This window comes from Pyrus communis, chromosome 5, assembly GCF_963583255.1.
Source record: "Pyrus communis chromosome 5, drPyrComm1.1, whole genome shotgun sequence".
Taxonomy (NCBI): Eukaryota; Viridiplantae; Streptophyta; class Magnoliopsida; order Rosales; family Rosaceae; genus Pyrus; species Pyrus communis.
Window position 1 is genome coordinate 10666692 of NC_084807.1, and position 22705 is coordinate 10689396.

At 38.4% G+C, this 22705-nt stretch overlaps 1 protein-coding gene across 1 annotated transcript; it reads left to right on the forward strand.

The window, feature by feature from the left end:
* Nucleotides 1-394: 394 nt before the first annotated feature.
* On the forward strand, nucleotides 395-20558 carry LOC137734277 (uncharacterized). Its single transcript, XM_068473570.1, has 3 exons — nucleotides 395-529; nucleotides 611-2198; nucleotides 19639-20558. Exons 1-3 carry the CDS (start codon nucleotides 395-397, stop codon nucleotides 20556-20558), a joined length of 2643 nt encoding a protein of 880 aa, XP_068329671.1.
* Nucleotides 20559-22705: the final 2147 nt, after the last annotated feature.

A 22705-nucleotide genomic window follows, 5' to 3' on the forward strand; every position in this document is an offset into this window, starting at 1 on the left:
CTCCAACAACTATAACGCAGGGTGGCACGATCATCCACACTTAAAGTGAAACAATCAAGACAACGGACAACAATCTGCTCCCAACAACTATAACCGTCCACCTAGCTTCTTTCAAGCAAGACCGCAGGCACCATTTCAGCCTCAACAACAACAAGCTCCAAGTAAGTCTCTTGAGGATTTAATTTCTTCTTTAGCTAACTCTACTCAATCTCATCAACAGAAAACAGACAAAGCAATTGAAAACCTTGAGCGCCAAATGAGTTAGTTAGCAAGTTTGATGGGGCAACAACATCAACCAGGAAGGTTGCCTAGCCAAACGGTGGTGAATCCAAATGCGAAGCAGATGAATGTTGTGACTTTAAGGAGTGGAAAAGAAGTTTTTTAGCAGCCAAGGATGCAAAAGAGGACTAGACAAGATACAAATGAGCAAGGGGAGCAACAAACCAAAAATCTTGAGCAAGATGAGGCTTCAACAGAAACTGAAAAGTTTCATAAAGATACAGAATTGAACAAAAAAGATTCTGATAAGGTAAGTAAAGAAGTTCAAAATTCATTTAACTCATGTGTCCCTGTTCCTTTTCCTTGTAGGTTTATGAAGTCTAAGAAATAGCAAACTGATAAGGAAATCTTGGATACTTTCCGAAAAGTCCAAGTGAACTTACCTCTTTTAGATGCCATAAAACAAGTGCCAAAGTATGCAAATTTCCTTAAAGAGCTTTGTACGAACAAGAGAAGATTCAATGATCAAGAAACTGTGGCATTAAGCGAGGAAGTATCAGCTGTTTTGCAGAGAAAGCTACCACCGAAGTTGAAGGATATCGGTAGCTTTACCATTCCATGTGTAATTGGAGGGAAAGAGTTTGGGAGAGCATTGTGTGATTTGGGGGCATCCATCAATCTGATGCCATATTCAGTGTATGAATCACTAAACCTTGGAGACTTGAAAGAAACAAAGGTAGTAATCCAGTTGGCAGATCGTTCAAATAGATATCCCAAAGGCCTATTGGAGGATGTACTTGTGCAAGTGAATGAACTTATTTTTCCCGCTGATTTTTTTGTTCTTGAGATGGAACATGACCCTATGCCTACTGCATTTCCTCTTATATTGGGAAGACCATTCCTTAGAACGGTGCGTATGAAGATTGATGTTTACGATGGTACTTTAACCATGGAAATTGATGGAGAAAGCGTCAAGTTCAAAATCTTCAGTGCTATAAGGTACCCTAGTGATTTTGAATCTTGTTTGTCTATTGATGTGTTTGACTATTTTGTGCAGGATTGTTTTAATGAAGGTGTGGGACAAGACAATTTAGAGAAGGCGTTAGTGCATACCATTACACATGGAAAACTTAATTATTCCAAGCACATTGAAGAAGAATTAATCCAGACAGTGGAAGCCCTTAAGTCTCTTTCCCCAATTCGTGGTAAGTCTTCTTCCTATTTTATTTCTCTTCCTACTTCTAACGAAAAAATTCTTCCTTCTGTGATTCAGGCACCCAAATTGGAACTTAAACCGATTCCTGAACATTTGAAGTATGCATTTTTGGGAGAGGATGAAACATTATCGGTCATCATATCATCACAACTCACAGCAGAAGAAAGGGAGAAACTGATCCGGGTACTGAAGAATCACAAAACTGCTATAGCTTGGAGCATTGCAGATACCAAAGGTATAAATCCAGCTACATGTATGCATAGGATTCTGCTAGAGGAAGGTGCAAAACCTACAAGGGAAGCTCAACGCCGTTTGAACCCACTCATGATGGAGGTCGTCAAGAAAGAGGTTATCAAGCTTCTTGATGTTGGCATCATATATCCTATCTCGGACAGCAAGTGGGTGAGCCCTGTTCAAGTAGTTCCGAAGCGATCCGGAGTCACAGTTGTTAAGAATGAAGCTAGTGAGCTAGTGCCTACACGTGTGCAAAATAGTTGGAGAGTCTGTACAGACTATCGGAAGATAAACAACACCACACGCAAGGATCACTTTCCAGTTCCATTCATTGATCAAATGTTAGAAAGGTTAGCTAGTCATTCTCATTATTGCTTTCTTAATGGCTATTCTGGATATAATCAAATTGCAGTTGATCCGGAGGATCAAGAAAAGACGACTTTCACATGTCCATTTGGCACATTTGCATACCGGAGGATGCCGTTTAGACTTTGCAGCGCCCCCGCCACATTTCAAAGGTGTATGGCAAGTATCTTTTCTGATATGATTGAGAAAATAATTGAACTGTTTATGGATGATTTTTCAGTTTATGGTGATTCTTTTGATACATGTCTACATAATCTGTCCCTAGTTTTAAAACGTTGTCAAGAAACTAATCTGGTCTTAAATTGGGAAAAATGTCATTTCATGGTTTCGCATGGATTAGTTCTAGGGCCTATCATATCTGAAAATGGAATAGAAGTTGATAAATCTAAAGTATAACTTGTTAGTTCTTTACCCCTCCCTACTACTGTCAGGGAAGTTCGTTCTTTTCTTGTACATGCAGGTTTCTACCGTAGGTTTATGAAGGACTTCTCAATGATTTCTAGACCCTTGTGTCTGATAGGAGCATATTCATGCGACTTACATGGCTTGTTCTCGTGCATTTACGTTATGTTTCTCTCGTTATTTTAGTCCTTTATGCTTCTTTTGTGTGTTTTCAGGTTCTAAGGGCCTAGGGAGCAAGAAAGTGCATTTTGAGGCCATTTGGAGCATTTTTGGGCATGATTTGGATAGCTTAATCATGGAGCAAAGAGGATGGACGAAATTGAAGCCTTGTATGCTCTTTGGGGACATCAAACAAAGGGCCTAGCCCAATCAAACAAATCCTTTGAGCCATGGAAAACCTCTAGCCCAATCAAACACATTATGCCATACAAACCAACCTATTTTAGGCCCATTCTATGTACTTAAACCCTAGCCCTTTAAACTAGTTCATTTATCACTTATCAAACCATTCACTTATCACTCACCACATATCATTCACTTATCACTTAACATATCATTCATTTATTTCACTTCCATACTCCTCTTAATTCCACATGCATTCTCACACATGCACATCATTCACTCACATTTCCACCATTCATTCTTTATTCCTTTCCAAACATCTCACATGCATTTCCACCTTCCTACTTCATCATTTCACCACATTCTCCCTCTTTAACCCTACATGCATTATTTATTGCATCTTCACATGCATTCACACACACTTTACACATTCAAACCGTGAGCTCCCATTCCTATATGCCATTTTCAGATTTCCACCCACTAACCTAGTCATCAACACATGCACTTCCACCTTTCATCCACAATGATTCATGATTCATTCACTTTGCATCCTTTAATTCAATCACATACTTTCCCATTGTATAATACATCCACATGCATCTTTAACCAACAAACATTACAACCACATGCACCCTTTTCTCCACATTCCAAACATTGCCGTGTATCCCCTTCATTCCCATTTCCAACATCTTCACATGCATTTCCACTTTCACATGTCTTCACATTCAATTCCAAACAACAATCATTTCAAATGCCATGCATTCACATGCATTTTCAGCACCTACACACCTCACACACATGCAATTTCAGCACCAACAAGCATCATTGCCGTGTACCCCATATGCATTTTCAGCTTTCACATGCTTTCCTAACTATTTTCCATCATTAATTAGCCACTTGCATCTTAAACAAACAGCCATATACATCTCCATTCCTCCTATAAAAACCCTTGCATTCTCATTCATTTGGCATTCATTCACTCCCCATTCAATTCACATCTCATTTTCATACACAACACACCACAAATACCTCCATTCTTGCCGTGCAGTCCCACTTCATTTTCTGCATATTTTCTCTTCACTCTTCCATCTCCAACCACTCCCTACTCCATTCCAAATACACCTAAAGCCCTTAACATCTCCTTAGACCTTGTGACACAACGAAGAGGAAGAGAAGAGTGCCTAAACGTTCATACAATTCAAGTTTGAGTTGTTGGAATGTTTGGGTGTTTCTTTGATTTCAAAGTTATAATTTAATTCTCTTTGTTTTGTACGTATGACGAATGGAAGATAAGAGTGCCTAAACGTTCATACAATTCAAGTTTGAGTTGTTGGAATGTTTAGGTGTTTCTTTGATTTCAAAGTTATGAGGAACTAAACCCCCTTTAGCTAGGGGGTGATTCGAAACTATGTTTATATTTGCAATTTGAATTGATTACGTTTGGTTGGAATTTGATAAGTTGTGGATTCAATTCGTTTAACTGTTTGATTAATAACTTATTTATGTATGTTCATTGAGATTGCAAGCTTAATTTTCATGCATGAATATGACGCTAGAATATAAGTGAGTTTCACCTAATCGTTATGAACTTATATTCACAAGTAGTGGAGGTTGCTTATAAACAATCGCGTTAAACGAATTCTTGGCATAAGTTTCATGCGTATTCCATAGTAACGAATGCCTCGTCAACACTTATAATTTTCATTGAACTTAATGATCTTTGTTGAATGTCTCTATCATGCGTATTCCATAGTTAGGGACTTTGATTAAGAATAATTTGGTTGTAATGCGTATTCCATTCAATCCAACGAATTTAGGGAAATTTGAAAGTTAATCTAAGCGGACCTAATTAACTTGGAGCATTGAGTTTCACAACTTATCGAAAGACCAACTGAGAATCAATATTTTATGCAAGTGTAACATGTGTGGAGAAGAACTCCTTGGCTATTCCATCATCCATATTTTTATCACATTCATATTTACATTTTGCCTTTAATTATATTCTGTCTTTTTGATTTAATATCGTCCAACCACAATTCCCCCCCCCCTTATTTTGTTAAGTCTTAATCATTCGTATTTGTTTTATTTTTGTATCTTTAAGCTTTTGGAGTCATAAACAATTGCAAATTCGTCTAAATCAAGTTCTAGCTTCTATTTGAGTCAATTTGATTGTTTTAGACAATTTGAGTTTTTCAAAGCCATTCTGAGCATAGTAGTCTTGTTAAGAGTATTTTAATTTAGTTTTTATGTTTTTAAGTCAATTCAGAAGGTTTTAGCAAGCCCTCCTAATCCCCGGTCTAGAACGATCCCTCACTTATCCATTCTACTACAATTGTCAAACGAGGGTTTAATTTGAGTGTCAAGTAAATCTCGCATCAAATTTTGGCGCCGTTGCCGGGGATTAGCAACTTTGCTAATCCTTTGTCTTTATTTTTATATTTTTTTTTTGTTTTTCGTGCATTCTTATTTCAGATTCTTAGTTTGTTTGTTTCCTTGTTTTTTTTTAGGTACTGTGTATGACTCGTCGCTCTCGGCCTATTATAGAGAACATCTCCGACTTTGACGGTGATTTTGAACGCACTTTGAGGAGAACGAGGAGTCAACAAGAGCCACCACAACCTCCACCACAACCTGGGCTTGAAGAAGACGAAGTAGGTGTAGAAGAAAAGCCCACGGATCAGATTTTTGAAGAAGAAGAAGCCATGGCAACAGATAATAGAACCATCAAGGAGCTTTCGGCCTCGGGTTTGGATAATGCATTGCCTCTTTGTATCCAATACCCCACGGCTGCAGAGGGGAAGACTGAGGAATTTGGACTCAAATCCAGTTTGTTACACCATATTCCGAAGTTCCATGGCTTGTCTATGGAAGACCCCAACAAACACTTGAAGGAGTTCGAGGTGGTTTGTTCGAGCATGACCCCCGTCAATATGGATGGGAGTATATTGAAGATGAAGGCCTTTCCATTTTCACTTATGGACAAGGCCAAAGATTGGCTCTACGAACTAGCCCCGGGAACTGTGACTTCGTGGGAAAGTATGAAGCGTGCTTTCTTGGAGAAATTCTTCCCTACTTCGAGAGTGATTCTCCTACGGAAGAAAATTAGTGGTATTCAACAGAATCATGGCGAGACATTCCCGGCTTATTATGAGCGCTTCAAGGGCCTTGTAGCTTCATGTCCCCAACATCAAATGAAGGAGGAACTTCTCCTTCAATATTTCTATGAGGGCCTCCTTCCTATCGAACGTCAAATGCTTGATGCATCGGCGGGAGGAGCATTGGTGGACAAAACACCAAGGGATGCCAAGGTTCTCATAGCCAACCGAGCGCTCAACGCTCAACAATATGAAGGAGTGGGCCAAAGGGAAGCCCCACGGCAACAAAGTGTAAATGAGGTAAGTGTTATTTCTGAAATTCAATCACAACTTGCTAATCTTACTTCTCTTGTTTCTCAGGTTGTGATTGGTCCAAAAGCACAAGAACACCAAGTCTGTGGCGTGTGCTCAATTCAAGGGCATCCATCCGACAAGTGCCCTCAACTAATCGAGAATGGTGGGTGGGAATCTGCCAATGCAATTGGTTTCCAAGGACAAAATCAAAACAACCCATACTCGAACACTTACAATGCCGGATGGAGGGACCATCCAAACTTCAAATGGAGGGAGCCACAACAAGCTGCCCAACAAGGAGGATTTAGGCCAAACCCCCCTGGTTTTTATTCCAAGTCGTATGCACCCCAACAATCCCAACAACCTTCGGCATCATCTCATTCAGGTACGTCTTTGGAAAGTAATCAAGCTATGCAATTACTAACCTCTATTTCGCAGGGGTTGCAAAATCAAAACAACCGGATAGAAAATAACGAGAAGGAGATGATGGATATGAAGAAACAAATAGGGCAGATTTCTGAGTTCCTTGGACAGATTAGAGAGCAAGGAAAGCTTCCTAGCTCAACCACAGTCAATCCAAAGGGACGATTCGAATCCGCCAAGGCCATCACCCTAAGGGGTGGAAAAGAAGTTGGGACCGAGCCAAACAATCCCAAATCTGCCCAGAAAGTAGATGAAAAGACGACACAACCTGAGGCAGATCACCCTACCTCGGCCAAATCAGGTAATTTAAGTTCAAATTCATGTACTTCACGTCCTAATCTGCCCAATGTACCTTTTCCTCGCAGGTTCATGCAAGAAAAAAAGGAAGAAAGCGAGAAGGACATTCTTGAAACGTTCCGGAAGGTGCAAGTGAACATACCGCTTCTCGATGCAATCAAACAGGTTCCAAAGTATGCTAAATTCCTCAAGGACCTATGCAATACAAAGAGAAGAAGGGCAAACAAAGAGGTAGTGAAGGTAAGCGAGAATGTGTCCGCTGTTTTGCAACGTAAACTGCCTACCAAGTGCAAAGACCCCGGTAGTTTCACGATTCCTTGTGTGATTGGACATAATCGTTTTGAACATGCCATGCTTGATTTAGGTGCATCCATAAATGTCATGCCTTATTCTATTTATGCATCTATGAATTTGGGTGAATTAAAACAAGATGGTGTAATTATACAATTGGCCGATCGTTCTAACGCGTATCCAAAAGGAGTTTTGGAAGATGTGCTTGTGCAGGTGAACCATTTAATTTTTCCGGCTGATTTCTACGTCCTAGACATGGAGGATTCAGCCCATTCTACATCTTTGCCGATTCTCCTTGGTAGGCCATTCATGAAGACGGCCCGAACGAAGATTGATGTATACAAAGGCACCTTGACAATGGAATTCGATGGGGAAGTGATTGATTTTAATATTTCTAAAACTATGAGATATCCCGTTGATGACCATTCTTGTTTTTCCATTGATGTTATCGATTCTTTGGCGCAGGTATACCTTGAAGAATTGAACGAGGACGCCCTGGAAACAACCATCACTAAGGCCATAGAGCGCAAAAATGAAGGATTTGGGCCAATGCAAGGCCACGGCAAGGAGGAGGAATTCTTTGCAATGGGTTCTAGTGAAGAAATAATTGAGGTTGTGGCAGCCCTTGAGTCATTGCCACAACAATATGGTAAGGTTCCACTCTCACTTTCAAATTCAGTTTCCACTAAGATGCTACCTTCTGTTGTTCAGGCACCATCGCTTGAACTTAAGCCGTTGCCGGACCATTTGAAGTATGTGTTTTTGGGAAAAGGCGAAACATTGCCCGTCATCATTTCATCAAGTCTCACGGCAATGGAGGAGGAGAAACTTGTGAGGGTGCTGCGAGAGCACAAAACAGCCATAGGGTGGACTTTGGCCGACATTAAAGGAATAAGCCCTACCACATGCATGCACCGCATACTTCTTGAGGAAGGGGCTAAACCAACTCGAGAGGCTCAACGCCGTCTCAACCCTCCGATGATGGAAGTGGCGAAGAAGGAAATAATCAAACTTTTGGATTGCGGAGTGATCTACCCTATCTCCGATAGCCGTTGGGTCTCTCCAGTTCAAGTCGTTCCCAAGAAGTTCGGAGTAACTGTTATCAAGAATGATGAGAATGAGCTCGTGCCTACACGCATTCAGACTGGATGGCGAGTATGTATCGATTACCGGAAGCTAAATGCCATGACTAGGAAAGATCACTTTCCATTGCCATTCATCGACCAGATGCTCGAAAGGTTAGCCGGTCATGCTTTTTACTGTTTTCTTGATGGATACTCTGGATATAACCAAATTGTGATAGCCCCGGATGATCAAGAGAAGACCACATTCACATGTCCCTTTGGAACATTTGCTTATCGTCGCATGCCATTTGGCTTATGCAACGCACCGGCCACTTTCCAAAGGTGTATGGTAAGTATATTTTCCGATTTTGTTGAAAAGATCATTGAGGTTTTCATGGATGATTTCAGTGTATTTGGGAGTTCATTTGATAATTGCTTGGATAATCTGACCTTAATTTTGAAACGATGTGTTGAAACTAACCTTGTCTTGAATTGGGAGAAATGTCACTTTATGGTGAAACAAGGTATAGTTTTAGGACATATTGTTTCAGAAAAAGGAATTGAAGTAGATAAATCGAAAATAGACCTTGTACGTCACTTACCCTCTCCTACTTCGGTTAGAGAGGTACGTTCGTTTCTTGGCCATGCAGGGTTCTATAGGCGTTTTATCAAGGACTTCTCCAAGATGTCCAACCCTCTTTGCCGATTGCTTCAAAAAGATGTGCCATTCAAGTTTGATGAAGAGTGTAATTCGGCATTTAACCAACTCAAGGAGAAGCTAGTCTCGGCCCCCATTATTGTACCTCCAGATTGGAGCCTTCCGTTCGAGCTCATGTGCGATGCCTCTCGGACTCTCAATGATGCCTCGTCAACACTTATAATTTTCATTGAACTTAATGATCTTTGTTGAATGTCTCTATCATGCGTATTCCATAGTTAGGGACTTTGATTAAGAATAATTTGGTTGTAATGCGTATTCCATTCAATCCAACGAATTTAGGGAAATTTGAAAGTTAATCTAAGCGGATGATAGGAGCATATTCATGCGACTTAAATGGCTTGTTCTCGTGCATTTACGTTATGTTTCTTTAGTTATTTTAGTACTTTAAGCTATTTTCGTGTGTTTGTAGGTCCAAAGGGCTAAAGGAGCAAAAAGATGCATTTTGGAGACTTTTGGAGCACTTTTGGGCTAAGGACGGATAGCTTATGCTTGAAGCCAAAGTGTTGGACGAAATTGAAGACCTAATTGGAGCCAAAGTGTTGGAACCTTGTTCTCTTTAGTTTTAGGACATTTAAACCTTTCCTAATCCCAATCATGCCATGCATAACACACATCCATTCTAACACATTGTCATTGCACATGCATTTCCTTCATTAGTTAACCCACATGCACTTATCACTTATCATCACCACATATCATATCACTTAATCACTTATCACTTATCATCACCACTTAACCACTTATCATATCATAACCACATATCATATCACTTATCACTTATCACTTAACATATCATCCACCTACTTCACCTACAACATCCACCTACTTCACCTACAACATCCACTTCACCTACAACATCCACCTACTTCACCTACAACATCCACCTACTTCACCTACAACATCCACTTCACCTACAACATCCACCTACTTCACCTACAACATCCACCTACTTCACCTACAAATGACATAGCCATATGTTCCCTCCACTACTCCTATAAATACCCTTGCATTCATTCATTCATGGACATCTATTTTTCACAACACAACACCCCTCAAACACTTCCATTATTCCCTAGCCGTGAGCTTCCCATCTCTCCCTTATAATCCAAACACCACTCCTCATCCATTTCCATAATTCCCCAAATCCATTCAACACAACCTCACCTTAGACCTTGTACTACAACAACGAGGAAGAGAAGAGTGCCTAAACGTTCATACAATTCAAGTTTGAGTTGTTGGAATGTTTAGGTGTTTCTTTGATTTCAATGTTTCATTTTAATTCTCTTTGTTTTGTACGTATGAGGAATGGAAGAGAATAGTGCCTAAACGTTCATACAATTCAAGTTTGAGTTGTTGGAATGTTTAGGTGTTTCTTTGATTTCAAAGTTATGAGGAACTAAACCCCCTTTAGCTAGGGGGTGATTCGAAATAAATGTTTATGCTTGCATATGAATTGATTACCTTTCGTTGGAATTTCATAAGTTTTGATTTCAATTTGTTTAACCGTTTGATTGATAACTTATTTATGAATGTTTATTAAGAATGCGCGCTTAATTTTCATGCATAAATATGACGCTAGAATATAAGTGAATTTCACCTAATCGTTATGAACTTATATTCACAAGTAGTGGAGGTTGCTTATAAACAATCGCGTTAAACGAATTCTTGGCATAAGTTTCATGCGTATTCCATAGTAACGAATGCCTCGTCAACACTTATAGTTTTCATAATGCTTAATGATCTTTGATTGTATCTTTATTGTGCTTTTCACGTAAAGGACTTTTGGAGAATGTGGTGAATTGCGTTGCGCTAACCCATCCAATTCATTAACTTAAGGAGAACTTGACGGTTAATTTAAGCGGACCTAATTAACCCGGGGCGTTGAGTTTCATAATTTATCGAAAGACCAACTGAGAATCAATCTTGTATGCAAGTGTAACATGTATGGAGATGAACCCCTTAGCTATTCTATCATCCATTCATTCCATTTCATCAATTTCATATTTACATTCTGTTTTAATTTGTTCATTTAATTTAATTTCGTATAAACTTAAATCCCCCTTTACTTTAATGTCAAATTAGTTAGAAATCAATTTAGTTTATGTTTTAAAGCATTTTGAGTCTTTGGTTTGTTTTAGTGTTTTAAAGTTTAGTTTTACATTCTTTGAGTCTAGTTTAGTGTTTTATATTACGTTTTTACGTTTTTGAGTCAAATCCAAGTGATTAACAATCCCTCCTAATCCCCGGTCCAGAACGATCCCTACTTATACATATACTACAATTTGACGAAAAGAGGGTTTAATTTGTGCGCGTATAAATTTCGCAACAAATTTTGGCGCCGTTGCCGGGGATTAGCAAATTTGCTAATCTCTTGGATTGTTTGTTTCTGTTATGTATTTTAGTTTTAGTTTTTATGATTTGTGTTTTGTTTGTTGAATTCAAATACTAGAGAAGAACAACATGGCACTGGATAATGCTTCTCTTTTGTCACAGCTCATGGAAAGGTCTCAAATGCAAAGTGTTGATATATTTGATCTTCAATCAAGAAATAACGTGTTTTCCAATACTTACAATTCGGATTGGAGTGATCATTCAAACTCTATGTGGTGGGAACCTCAACATGTTCAACAAGAAGGATATTGGCAGCCACCACAACCTCATATTCAATATGCCCAACCAAATTTAAGTTCGTCAATAAATTATAACCAAAAGCTTGATGAATTAATTTGTTTGGTGCAGGGCTTACAAAATCAAGACAATGAGGCTCAACAAGAAGGATATTGGCAGCCACCACAACCTCATATTCAATATGCCCAACCAAATTTAAGTTCGTCAATAAATTATAACCAAAAGCTTGATGAATTAATTTGTTTGGTGCAGGGCTTACAAAATCAAGACAATGAGGCTCAACAAGAAGGATATTGGCAGCCGTATGAGGAGTTCTATTCAACGCCTATGCAGCCACCACAACCTGCCCAAAGTAATGTAGGTAATTCAAATGATAATGATACGATTTTTCAATTACTTACTACTCTGGAAAAGCAAATTGGGCAGATAGCGGAGTTCGAAGGACAATTTTGCGACCAAGGCGAACTCCCTAGTTCAACCATTGCAAATCAGAAGGGAGAATTTGAAACTGCCAAGGAAATCATGTTGAGCAGTGACAAGGAGGTTGGAACGGACCCTCAACCATCAAAATCAAATCACAAGGAAGAGGAATACACCCAACCCACGGAAAGGGTGGAAACACCTTTACCGGAGGCTCCTATTGCTCCTATGCCATCTAATACAGGTATGGTTGTTCCAAATTTCATTATTTTTAACCCTATTCCTTGCAGATTCATGACTTCCAAGGAAGAAGAAGGTGAAAAAGACATCTTGGAAGCCCTTCCAAAGGTGACAAGTAGGGAATGTCATGAATCCATCGAAGAGGACGTTCTTGAAACCACAAAATCCAAAAAAGTTAAATTTGATGACATTGGACAAGTAATAACCATCACTTGCAATCTGGCCAAGTCCAATATCCCTGAAACTTTCAAAGGAGTGGTGTTTGTCATTGAGTTCTTGTCGGACAAAACAAGTAAGTTTTTTTCAAATTCCTTTACATTTTATACTAACTTGCTGTTTTTTATGAATCAGACACCTACACTAGAATTCAAACCATTACCGGTTCACTTCAAGTATCACCTTCCATTCAAGGACCAATTCCATGCCGTTTGATTTTATTTATGTTAATAAAAAAAAAATAAAAAAAAATAAAAAAAAATAAAAAAAGAGAAAGAAAGATACTAAACATGGAGAAAGGTGGAGCTTCACAAAGGTTGTTTGCGTGAAGCCCCACTACGAGGCGCAGAAGCGGAAGGCATAGAAGCGGAAGGCATAGAAGCGGGAGGCATCGGAGCGGAAGCCATCGGAGCGGGAGGCATCGGAGCTAGAGCATTCCAGGCCTCAATACTTGGCCAAGCGCTGGATGACCCAGGAAAAAGGTGCCTCTGGAGATAAGACGCAAGCCTTTGACGGTCACTGTGAATTCGACCCTCAGATTCTTGCAGCTCATCAAGCTTCCTCTTCATCCCCGACGAATAGTTATTTGCAAGCACATGCAAATTTCTATTCTCGTACTTAAGTTGCTGGATCTCTTGCTTAAGTCTTTCCACCTCTGCCATCAATGATTCCACTTGGCGGGACCGAGCAAGCAGGCGTTGGCCCATGTTGGACACAGAACTCGCACACTGAACACTAAGTGCGAGGGACTCTTGAACGGCCAACTCATCGGACCGTCCTGACAGCAGCCTACTATCTTTTGGAGTGAGGAGGTTTTTAGCTACTATTGTAGCTGTTGTGGCGTCCTGCATCACAGAGTCTTCACCTGAAAGAGGACCGTTAGAAGATAAAAAAGAAGGGCGCCATACATTACCTTGACGGGGCGCAACCGGATCGCTGCTGAGACTCAAATCTAAGCTAAGGTTCGATGAGTTTGCCATTTTTTTCAAAAGTGTTCAAAGAGAAGGGGTGGATGGAGTTAAAATTTCACAAAGGGCCGGAGTCGAGTTTCAGGAATGGGAAATCTTCAGAGTGTGTGTGTTGGGGTGATTGGTAGCTCTATAAAAAGCCAAGACGACGCGTCCACCGATTCAAAGAGCCGGGTTTTCCGGCGTAATTTAGGCGACGCTCCCTCGGCTTTTCAGAAAACGCGTTCAACTTTGTCAAAAGATTTCTGACAAAGCTGAAAACACGTGGAGGCCATCATCGCATCTACACATCTTTAGCCGACAAGCGCAAAGTTCGGCGACGCTTTCTCTGCTTTTCAGAAGACGCGTGCAGCTTTGTCAAAAGGAGCCGCATCTGCACTACCACGTGTCGTTCAGAAAGCGAAGGGGCGTCGTTCAGAAATCGAAGGGGCGCCTGCTCAGAAATCGAAGAGGCGTATTCAAAGATCGAAGAGGCGCCACTATTTCAAAGAGCCGGATTTGCGGGATCAAAACGTTTGTCGACAAGGGTAAAAAGTACCACCACTTGATATTATCTCTATATATGTCGACCTTCGTCTTTTATGGCAGGGCAAACCTGAAGAAAATGCCCAACTCTCCCTCACCTCTGAGGGCGCACTCCCAGCAAAGCCTTTCAAAATACTCAATTCTTTCTTCTTCCCCAAAGATGATACCAGATGCCTGGAGTACATATGACCCAGGAGGAAACGGCGGATTGAAGCATGTGCTGATTCATTCACCGCTTCTTCAAAGCAAAGGTATCTCATATCATCAAGGTCAAAAGCAAAATTATCTCATATCATGCTCTTTCCCTGTCTTTTTCTTTGTCCTTGTTCTTACTTACATGGCAAAGTAAAAGAAGCAATCAGCCGGCACTTGGAGTCAGTCTTCCAATCTGGAGCCAACTGCCTGGAATCTATTCCTGATTGCTTACCTAGCGTTGCTCTCGAGTAGTCATCTTCAACGGTTGTTACACTTCCAGAGAAGGGACCACTCCTGCAAAGATTGAACAAAGAAACAGATAACAGGAGGAAGCTCAGACCTTCGGGGGAAACCAAAAGAACCATCCTGCTGCCCAGTTCAAGAAGTAGCACAAAGGAAAATCAACGATGGGCAGAAACCAGTTCAAGAGTAAGCCTGTGGAATCACAAAGATCAAAGCCTCAATGCAATCACCAAGGAGAAGAGGGAATTTACACTCCATAACCAGATTTGCGTCCCTAAACTCTTCTCTTTGTTAATTACATTATGCCATGTTTAATATGTTTAGTTGCTTTTTGTGTGTTTACTTATGTTTTGTGTGAATCTATGCTTAAAACATTGAGGACAATGTTTGATTTAAGTGTGGGGGGGTAACTAATGTTGTTAATTTAAATTCGTGGGATTTTATCACCCATAACTTCAAATGTTGTTCCTTGCTGTTTTAAGGTGTTTTTAAGTTGTTTTAGAGTGTTTTAGTGTGTTTTGTTTTATAATTCGAAAATCCCATAAAAATTTGAAAAATTGTTTTGAAAAACCCAAAAAGAGTTGTTTTAAGAGTCGTTTTTGTGTGTTTGTGTCTTAGGGTACCTTCCAACACAATGATAAGAATTTGGTTTATAATTGCATGACGGTTAGAAAGAGTTATAAACATAGAGAAAAGTTTGATTTACTCTTGGTATATGCTTGGTTATGGTTATAATGTATGACTTCACATGCAATCATAAAAGAAAAAAATTCGTTTTTGTAACATGCTTGAAGGAAGGAATTCAAACAAACGCTACAACCCTGTGAGACTCGAGCCATTACCTTCTTTGGAGAGTTATTTTCTGTGATTCTTTGTTTTCTTAAGTTGTTGAATGATCTCATTATTCCTTGCTTGGTTGCTACTTAGAATGCAATTGTATCATGATAGAACTAAATGCTAGAACTTATATCCGTTTCATTCAAAGCATGATATTGAGTTGCATAACATATATCAAGATGAAGTTGTGTAGTTGCCACCATAGCCAAATAGCCTTACTTCCCATATTTCGTATATATTGTAAGTCTTAACACCGTTGAGCCTCGTTTAACCTATTTTCTTTGCTAACCATATCACCCCTTACCTAGCCTAGATTAGGACCATCCGTACCCTTATTCTTAAAAGATAGTGAGCATGACTTAAATGAATTCCTTTTGAGTACATTTTGCAAGAAAATGAGTGTGGGGGAGTAAAAGTTTGTTCTTAAGTTTGTATGTTTTGAGAGTCAAAAGAAAAGAAAAAAAAAAATTGTGAAAAACATATGAAAAAGAAAAACAGAAAAGAAGAGAAAAAAAAGAAAGAAAAAAAAAAAAAAAGAGCTTGTTCCCCCTTGTTGTTCAAAAGTTGAGTTTTCATTCAAAAGTGAATTCTACGTTAATTCAAATGTTTTGCTCGCTATTTCTTTAAGAACCTTTGTTTTCCATATACCTTCTTTGTTAGCCAAATACCTTTAGCCCCGTTACACCCCTTTGACTTCTATCTTGATCGTTATGTGTTCAATAATGTGGAGTTTGAAATTGATATGAGCTTATGGAATCACTGGTTCTCATTCTAAGTAGTAGCATTCCATTCATGAGATCATATTCATGTCATTATCGTAAATCCAGAAAATGCTTTCCTTGTTATAACATATGTGAGTGTTCGTCTACATGTTTACATCAATCTTCTCACATATAACTAGTGTAGGGTGTGTAGTCAGAAAATCTGTGTGAAAAACGAGTGCATATCTTGTAAGGATTTGAGCAATTTCTCTAAGGCATGTTACTACATTCGAAATGTGTTTTAAATGCTTAATTGTGAACTAGTATGTGGTGACTATGATTAAGAATGTACTTAAGTGTAATGATGGCAAAAATCTGTGGGAATGATGATTTTTAACTTGTCATGTGCTTTGGAAATCCCTAAGACGGTTGTTGGAAGGTTTAGGTTGTGTTTTACTTGTTTTGTTTCGTTTGGTTTTGTTTTGTTTTTCTTTCTGTTTTGCTCGAGGACTAGCAAAAGATAAGTGTGGGGGTATTTGATAGGAGCATATTCATGCGACTTAAATGGCTTGTTCTCGTGCATTTACGTTATGTTTCTTTAGTTATTTTAGTACTTTAAGCTATTTTCGTGTGTTTGTAGGTCCAAAGGGCTAAAGGAGCAAAAAGATGCATTTTGGAGACTTTTGGAGCACTTTTGGGCTAAGGACGGATAGCTTATGCTTGAAGCCAAAGTGTTGGACGAAATTGAAGACCTAATTGGAGCCAAAGTGTTGGAACCTTGTTCTCTTTAGTTTTAGGACATTTAAACCTTTCCTAATCCCAATCATGCCATGCATAACACACATCCATTCTAACACATTGTCATTGCACATGCATTTCCTTCATTAGTTAACCTACATGCACTTATCACTTATCATCACCACATATCATATCACTTAATCACTTATCACTTATCATCACCACTTAACCACTTATCATATCATAACCACATATCATATCACTTATCACTTATCACTTAACATATCATCCACCTACTTCACCTACAACATCCACCTACTTCACCTACAACATCCACTTCACCTACAACATCCACCTACTTCGCCTAGAACATCCACCTACTTCACCTACAACATCCACCTACTTCACCTACAACATCCACTTCACCTACAACATCCACCTACTTCACCTACAACATCCACCTACTTCACCTACAAATGACATAGCCATATGTTCCCTCCACTACTCCTATAAATACCCTTGCATTCATTCATTCATGGACATCTATTTTTCACAACACAACACCCCTCAAACACTTCCATTATTCCCTAGCCGTGAGCTTCCCATCTCTCCCTTATAATCCAAACACCACTCCTCATCCATTTCCATAATTCCCCAAATCCATTCAACACAACCTCACCTTAGACCTTGTACTACAACAACGAGGAAGAGAAGAGTGCCTAAACGTTCATACAATTCAAGTTTGAGTTGTTGGAATGTTTAGGTGTTTCTTTGATTTCAATGTTTCATTTTAATTCTCTTTGTTTTGTACGTATGAGGAATGGAAGAGAAGAGTGCCTAAACGTTCATACAATTCAAGTTTGAGTTGTTGGAATGTTTAGGTGTTTCTTTGATTTCAAAGTTATGAGGAACTAAACCCCCTTTAGCTAGGGGGTGATTCGAAATAAATGTTTATGCTTGCATATGAATTGATTACCTTTCGTTGGAATTTCATAAGTTTTGATTTCAATTTGTTTAACCGTTTGATTGATAACTTATTTATGAATGTTTATTAAGAATGCGCGCTTAATTTTCATGCATAAATATGACGCTAGAATATAAGTGAATTTCACCTAATCGTTATGAACTTATATTCACAAGTAGTGGAGGTTGCTTATAAACAATCGCGTTAAACGAATTCTTGGCATAAGTTTCATGCGTATTCCATAGTAACGAATGCCTCGTCAACACTTATAGTTTTCATAATGCTTAATGATCTTTGATTGTATCTTTATTGTGCTTTTCACGTAAAGGACTTTTGGAGAATGTGGTGAATTGCGTTGCGCTAACCCATCCAATTCATTAACTTAAGGAGAACTTGACGGTTAATTTAAGCGGACCTAATTAACCCGGGGCGTTGAGTTTCATAATTTATCGAAAGACCAACTGAGAATCAATCTTGTATGCAAGTGTAACATGTATGGAGATGAACCCCTTAGCTATTCTATCATCCATTCATTCCATTTCATCAATTTCATATTTACATTCTGTTTTAATTTGTTCATTTAATTTAATTTCGTATAAACTTAAATCCCCCTTTACTTTAATGTCAAATTAGTTAGAAATCAATTTAGTTTATGTTTTAAAGCATTTTGAGTCTTTGGTTTGTTTTAGTGTTTTAAAGTTTAGTTTTACATTCTTTGAGTCTAGTTTAGTGTTTTATATTACGTTTTTACGTTTTTGAGTCAAATCCAAGTGATTAACAATCCCTCCTAATCCCCGGTCTAGAACGATCCCTACTTATACATATACTACAATTTGACGAAAAGAGGGTTTAATTTGTGCGCGTATAAATTTCGCAACAGCGGACCTAATTAACTTGGAGCATTGAGTTTCACAACTTATCGAAAGACCAACTGAGAATCAATATTTTATGCAAGTGTAACATGTGTGGAGAAGAACCCCTTGGCTATTCCATCATCCATATTTTTATCACATTCATATTTACATTTTGCCTTTAATTATATTCTGTCTTTTTGATTTAATATCGTCCAACCACAATTCCCCCCCCCCCCTTATTTTGTTAAGTCTTAATCATTCGTATTTGTTTTATTTTTGTATCTTTAAGCTTTTGGAGTCATAAACAATTGCAAATTCGTCTAAATCAAGTTCTAGCTTCTATTTGAGTCAATTTGATTGTTTTAGACAATTTGAGTTTTTCAAAGCCATTCTGAGCATAGTAGTCTTGTTAAGAGTATTTTAATTTAGTTTTTATGTTTTTAAGTCAATTTAGAAGGTTTTAGCAAGCCCTCCTAATCCCCGGTCTAGAACGATCCCTCACTTATCCATTCTACTACAATTGTCAAACGAGGGTTTAATTTGAGTGTCAAGTAAATCTCGCATCAGTGTCGTTTGCTTCAAAAGGATGCAACATTTGATATGAATGAAGAGTGTGTGGTAGCATTCAACAAACTTAAGGAGTTGTTATCCACGGCTCCTGTGATCATGCCACCAGATTGGAGTTTACCTTTTGAGTTAATGTGCGATGCTTCAGATTATGTTGTCGGTGTAGTTCTAGGATAGCGTGTCAACAAAGTGCCACATGTCATCTATTATGCATCACGAACACTCAATGATGCACAGTTGAATTATTCAACAACTTAGAAAGAGCTTCTAGATGTTGTATTTGCTTTAGAAAATTTAGATCTTATCTGATTGGAACTAAAGTTATTGTGTTTTCTGACCATACAACTTTGAAGTATTTACTCACAAAAAAAAATGCAAAACCGCGACTCATTCGATGGATACTTCTGCTTCAAGAGTTTGACTTGGAGATCAAGGATAAGAAAGGGAGTGAGAATGTTTAGCAGATCATCTTAGCAGACTTGTGCACTCAAACATAGAGGAAGATTTCATCCCTTTACGTGAGAGTTTTCCGGATGAGCATATGTCTTCATTAAAGGTTACTGACCCTTGGTATGCAGATATTATCAATTACAAGGTCACCAAAAAGATTCCGGATGATTTTACACGTGCTCAGAAAGATAAGCTTGTCAAAATCGCCAAATACTACGAGTGGGATGATCCTTATTTGTGGAAATATTGCCCTGATCAATTGATTAGAAGGTGTGTCCCTGAATCTGAGTTTAAATCTATTCTAACTTTTTGTCATTCTTATGCATGTGGCGGCCATTTTGGAGCAAAGAGGACAGCCCTTAAGGTGTTAGAGAGTGTTTTTTATTGGCCTAGTTTCTTTAAGGATGCGTACGAGTTTTGTGCAACATGTGATCATTGTCAACGAATAGGTATCTTAGGCCCAAGAAATCAAATGCCACAAACCCCTGTTTTGATTGTTGAGATCTTCGATGTGTGGGGCATTGATTTCATGGGACCTTTTCCATCTTCAAATGGTTTTCTTTACATTTTATTGGCTGTGGATTATGTTTCTAAATGGGTGGAAGCGAAAGCCACCAAAACTAATGATTCAAAAGTTGTTTCAGATTTTATTAAGACTAACATCTTTGCAAGATTTGGGACACCTAGAGCAATCATTAGCGATGGAGGGAGTCACTTTTGCAATAGAACATTTGAAGCGTTGCTTAGGAAGTACAATGTCACACATAAGGTGTCTACACCTTATCATCTGCAAACTAGTGGTCAAGCAGAAGTATCAAACCGTGAGGTGAAGCAAATTTTGGAGAAAACTGTGAGTCCTAGTAGGAAGGATTGGAGCATGCGCTTGAACGATGCATTGTGGGCTTATAAGACTGCTTATAAGACTCCTATTGGAATGTCCCCATTTCGATTAGTTTATGGGAAACCATGTCGTCTTCCAGTAGAATTAGAACACAAAGTTTATTGGGCGATCAAAGCCTACAACATGGACATGAGTGTTGCCGGATAGCAGAGAAAGCTTCAATTAAATGAGTTAGATGAAATCCGAAATGATGCATACGAGTCTAGTCGAATATACAAGGAGAAATCAAAGGCATTTCATGACAAGATGATATCAAGGAAGAGCTTTGCCATTGGACAAAAAGTTCTTCTATTTAATTCTCACCTTCGGTTATTTCCAGGTAAGCTTCGTTCTCGATGGGTTGGTCCGTTTGTTATAACTAATATTTTTCCTCATGGTGCAGTGGAAATCCAAAGTGCAAAGACCAGAAACGTGTTCAAAGTGAATGGACATAGACTCAAACCATATTACGAGTCTTTTGCGGAGCATGATGTGGAGGTTATACCCCTCCAAGAACCAGCTTCCCTTGAATGATTACTCTTGGTACCGTCCGGCTGCGGACGTAAAGCAAGCGCTTATTGGGAGGCAACCCAATATTTCTATTCATTATCTTTTTATGTCATTTTCAATTTTTCGTTTGTTTTTTTTTCTGAGTTTTCTTGCGTGCTAAGCTGAATTATTTCTTTTCTTTGTAGGAATCTTTGGTTATGTCCACCCTTGGAGTTGATTGCAGAATTGAAGTTTGGGGGTCATCACTTGATTTTATTGCAAATTGGGGAAGTTTTCAGTTCAAATGCTTTATTTTGTTTCTTACTATTTTATTTTATTTTTATTTTATGCATTATTGTGTTTTTTGACATTGGGGACAATGTCTAGTTTAAGTTTGGGGGTAAGGATTAAAAAAAAAAAATATTGAAAAATTGAACTGGTTTGATTTGTGTCCGTGTTGTTTCTTTTTGTTTTCTTAATTAGTTTTGTTAACTCTAAAAAAAACCCAAAAAAAAAAAAAAAAAAAAAGAGAAAATTGGGAAAATTTGAAAATCCAAAAATAGTCTTATAGTCTTTATTGTTTTGAATTAGATTTTTGTTAGTTTTCTGATGTGAGAATTACTTGACACTCAAATTAAACCCTCGTTTGACAATTGTAGTAGAATGGATAAGTGAGGGATCGTTCTAGACCAGGGATTAGGAGGGCTTGCTAAAACCTTCTAAATTGACTTAAAAACATAAAAACTAAATTAAAACAGATTTAAGACACTTGGGGACAAGGAAATAAAAAAGGGGGTTTTAGTTTTGACGAAGTTGAAATAAACAAACAAAATGCAAAAATGGACAGATTGTAAACAAGTGTTGTGAAACAAGATGGTTGGTGAATTAGCTAGAGGTTCTTTCTCCACACATGATATTTATGCATATGAATCAATTTCCAGTTATTCCTTCATTGAATTATGAACGACAATGCCCCAAATTAACCGTGACATCACTAGTTAACCCTCAGATTTTCCTTATATTATTGGATTGGATGGCATCATTCGACAACCCAAAACATTCTCAAAAGTTCCCTATATGTCATCATAATAGAGATACAATCGAAGATCATTAAGAATAATGAAAACCATAAGCATTGACAAAGCATTTGCAACTATGACATCATGTTACTCATGCTAAGAATTAAACTTAACGCGATCGTGACAAGCGACCTTCACTACTTTCAAGTATAAGTTAGTAACGATTATGTGAAACCTTCTTAAACTTTAGCCACATATTCATGCATGCTAATTAAGTGTCGACCCTCAATCAACAAACACAAATAAGTTAATCATCAAATAGTTAAGCCAATTGCATTCACGAATCAAGAGTTCATAACCGGAATTCATCAATTCATATCACATAAATAATCATGGTATTGAAATCACCCCTAGCCAAAAAGGGTTTAGTTCCTCATAACTTTGAAATCAAAGAAACACCTAAACATTCCAACAACTCAAACTTGAATTGTATGAACGTTTAGGCACTCTTCTCTTCCATTCCTCATACGTACAAAACAAAGAGAATTAAAATGAAACATTGAAATCAAAGAATCACCTAAACATTCCAACAACTCAAACTTGAATTGTATGAACGTTTAGGCACTCTTCTCTTCCTCGTTGTTGTAGCACAAGGTTTAAGGATAGGTTGTGTGATGGTATGAAGTGTTTTGGAGGAATGGGAAGTGGTTGAATAGTGGTTGCAATGGAGGAGAAAAACTGCACAGAAATGGAAGGGGAAGTGTTTGTGTTGTGTGTTTTGTATGAAAAATGAGATATCCATGAATG

What these genes read in the sequence shown, in the direction of transcription:
- LOC137734277 (XM_068473570.1), top strand. Translation starts at nt 395, where the DNA reads ATGCAAAAGAGGACTAGACAAGATACAAATGAGCAAGGGGAGCAACAA. An exon ending in ACAAAAAAGATTCTGATAAG is followed by an intron (nt 530 to 610) that starts GTAAGTAAAGAA and finishes TCTAAGAAATAG; the next exon opens with CAAACTGATAAGGAAATCTT. An exon ending in ATTTCAAAGGTGTATGGCAA is followed by an intron (nt 2,199 to 19,638) that starts GTATCTTTTCTG and finishes CTTGGTATGCAG; the next exon opens with ATATTATCAATTACAAGGTC.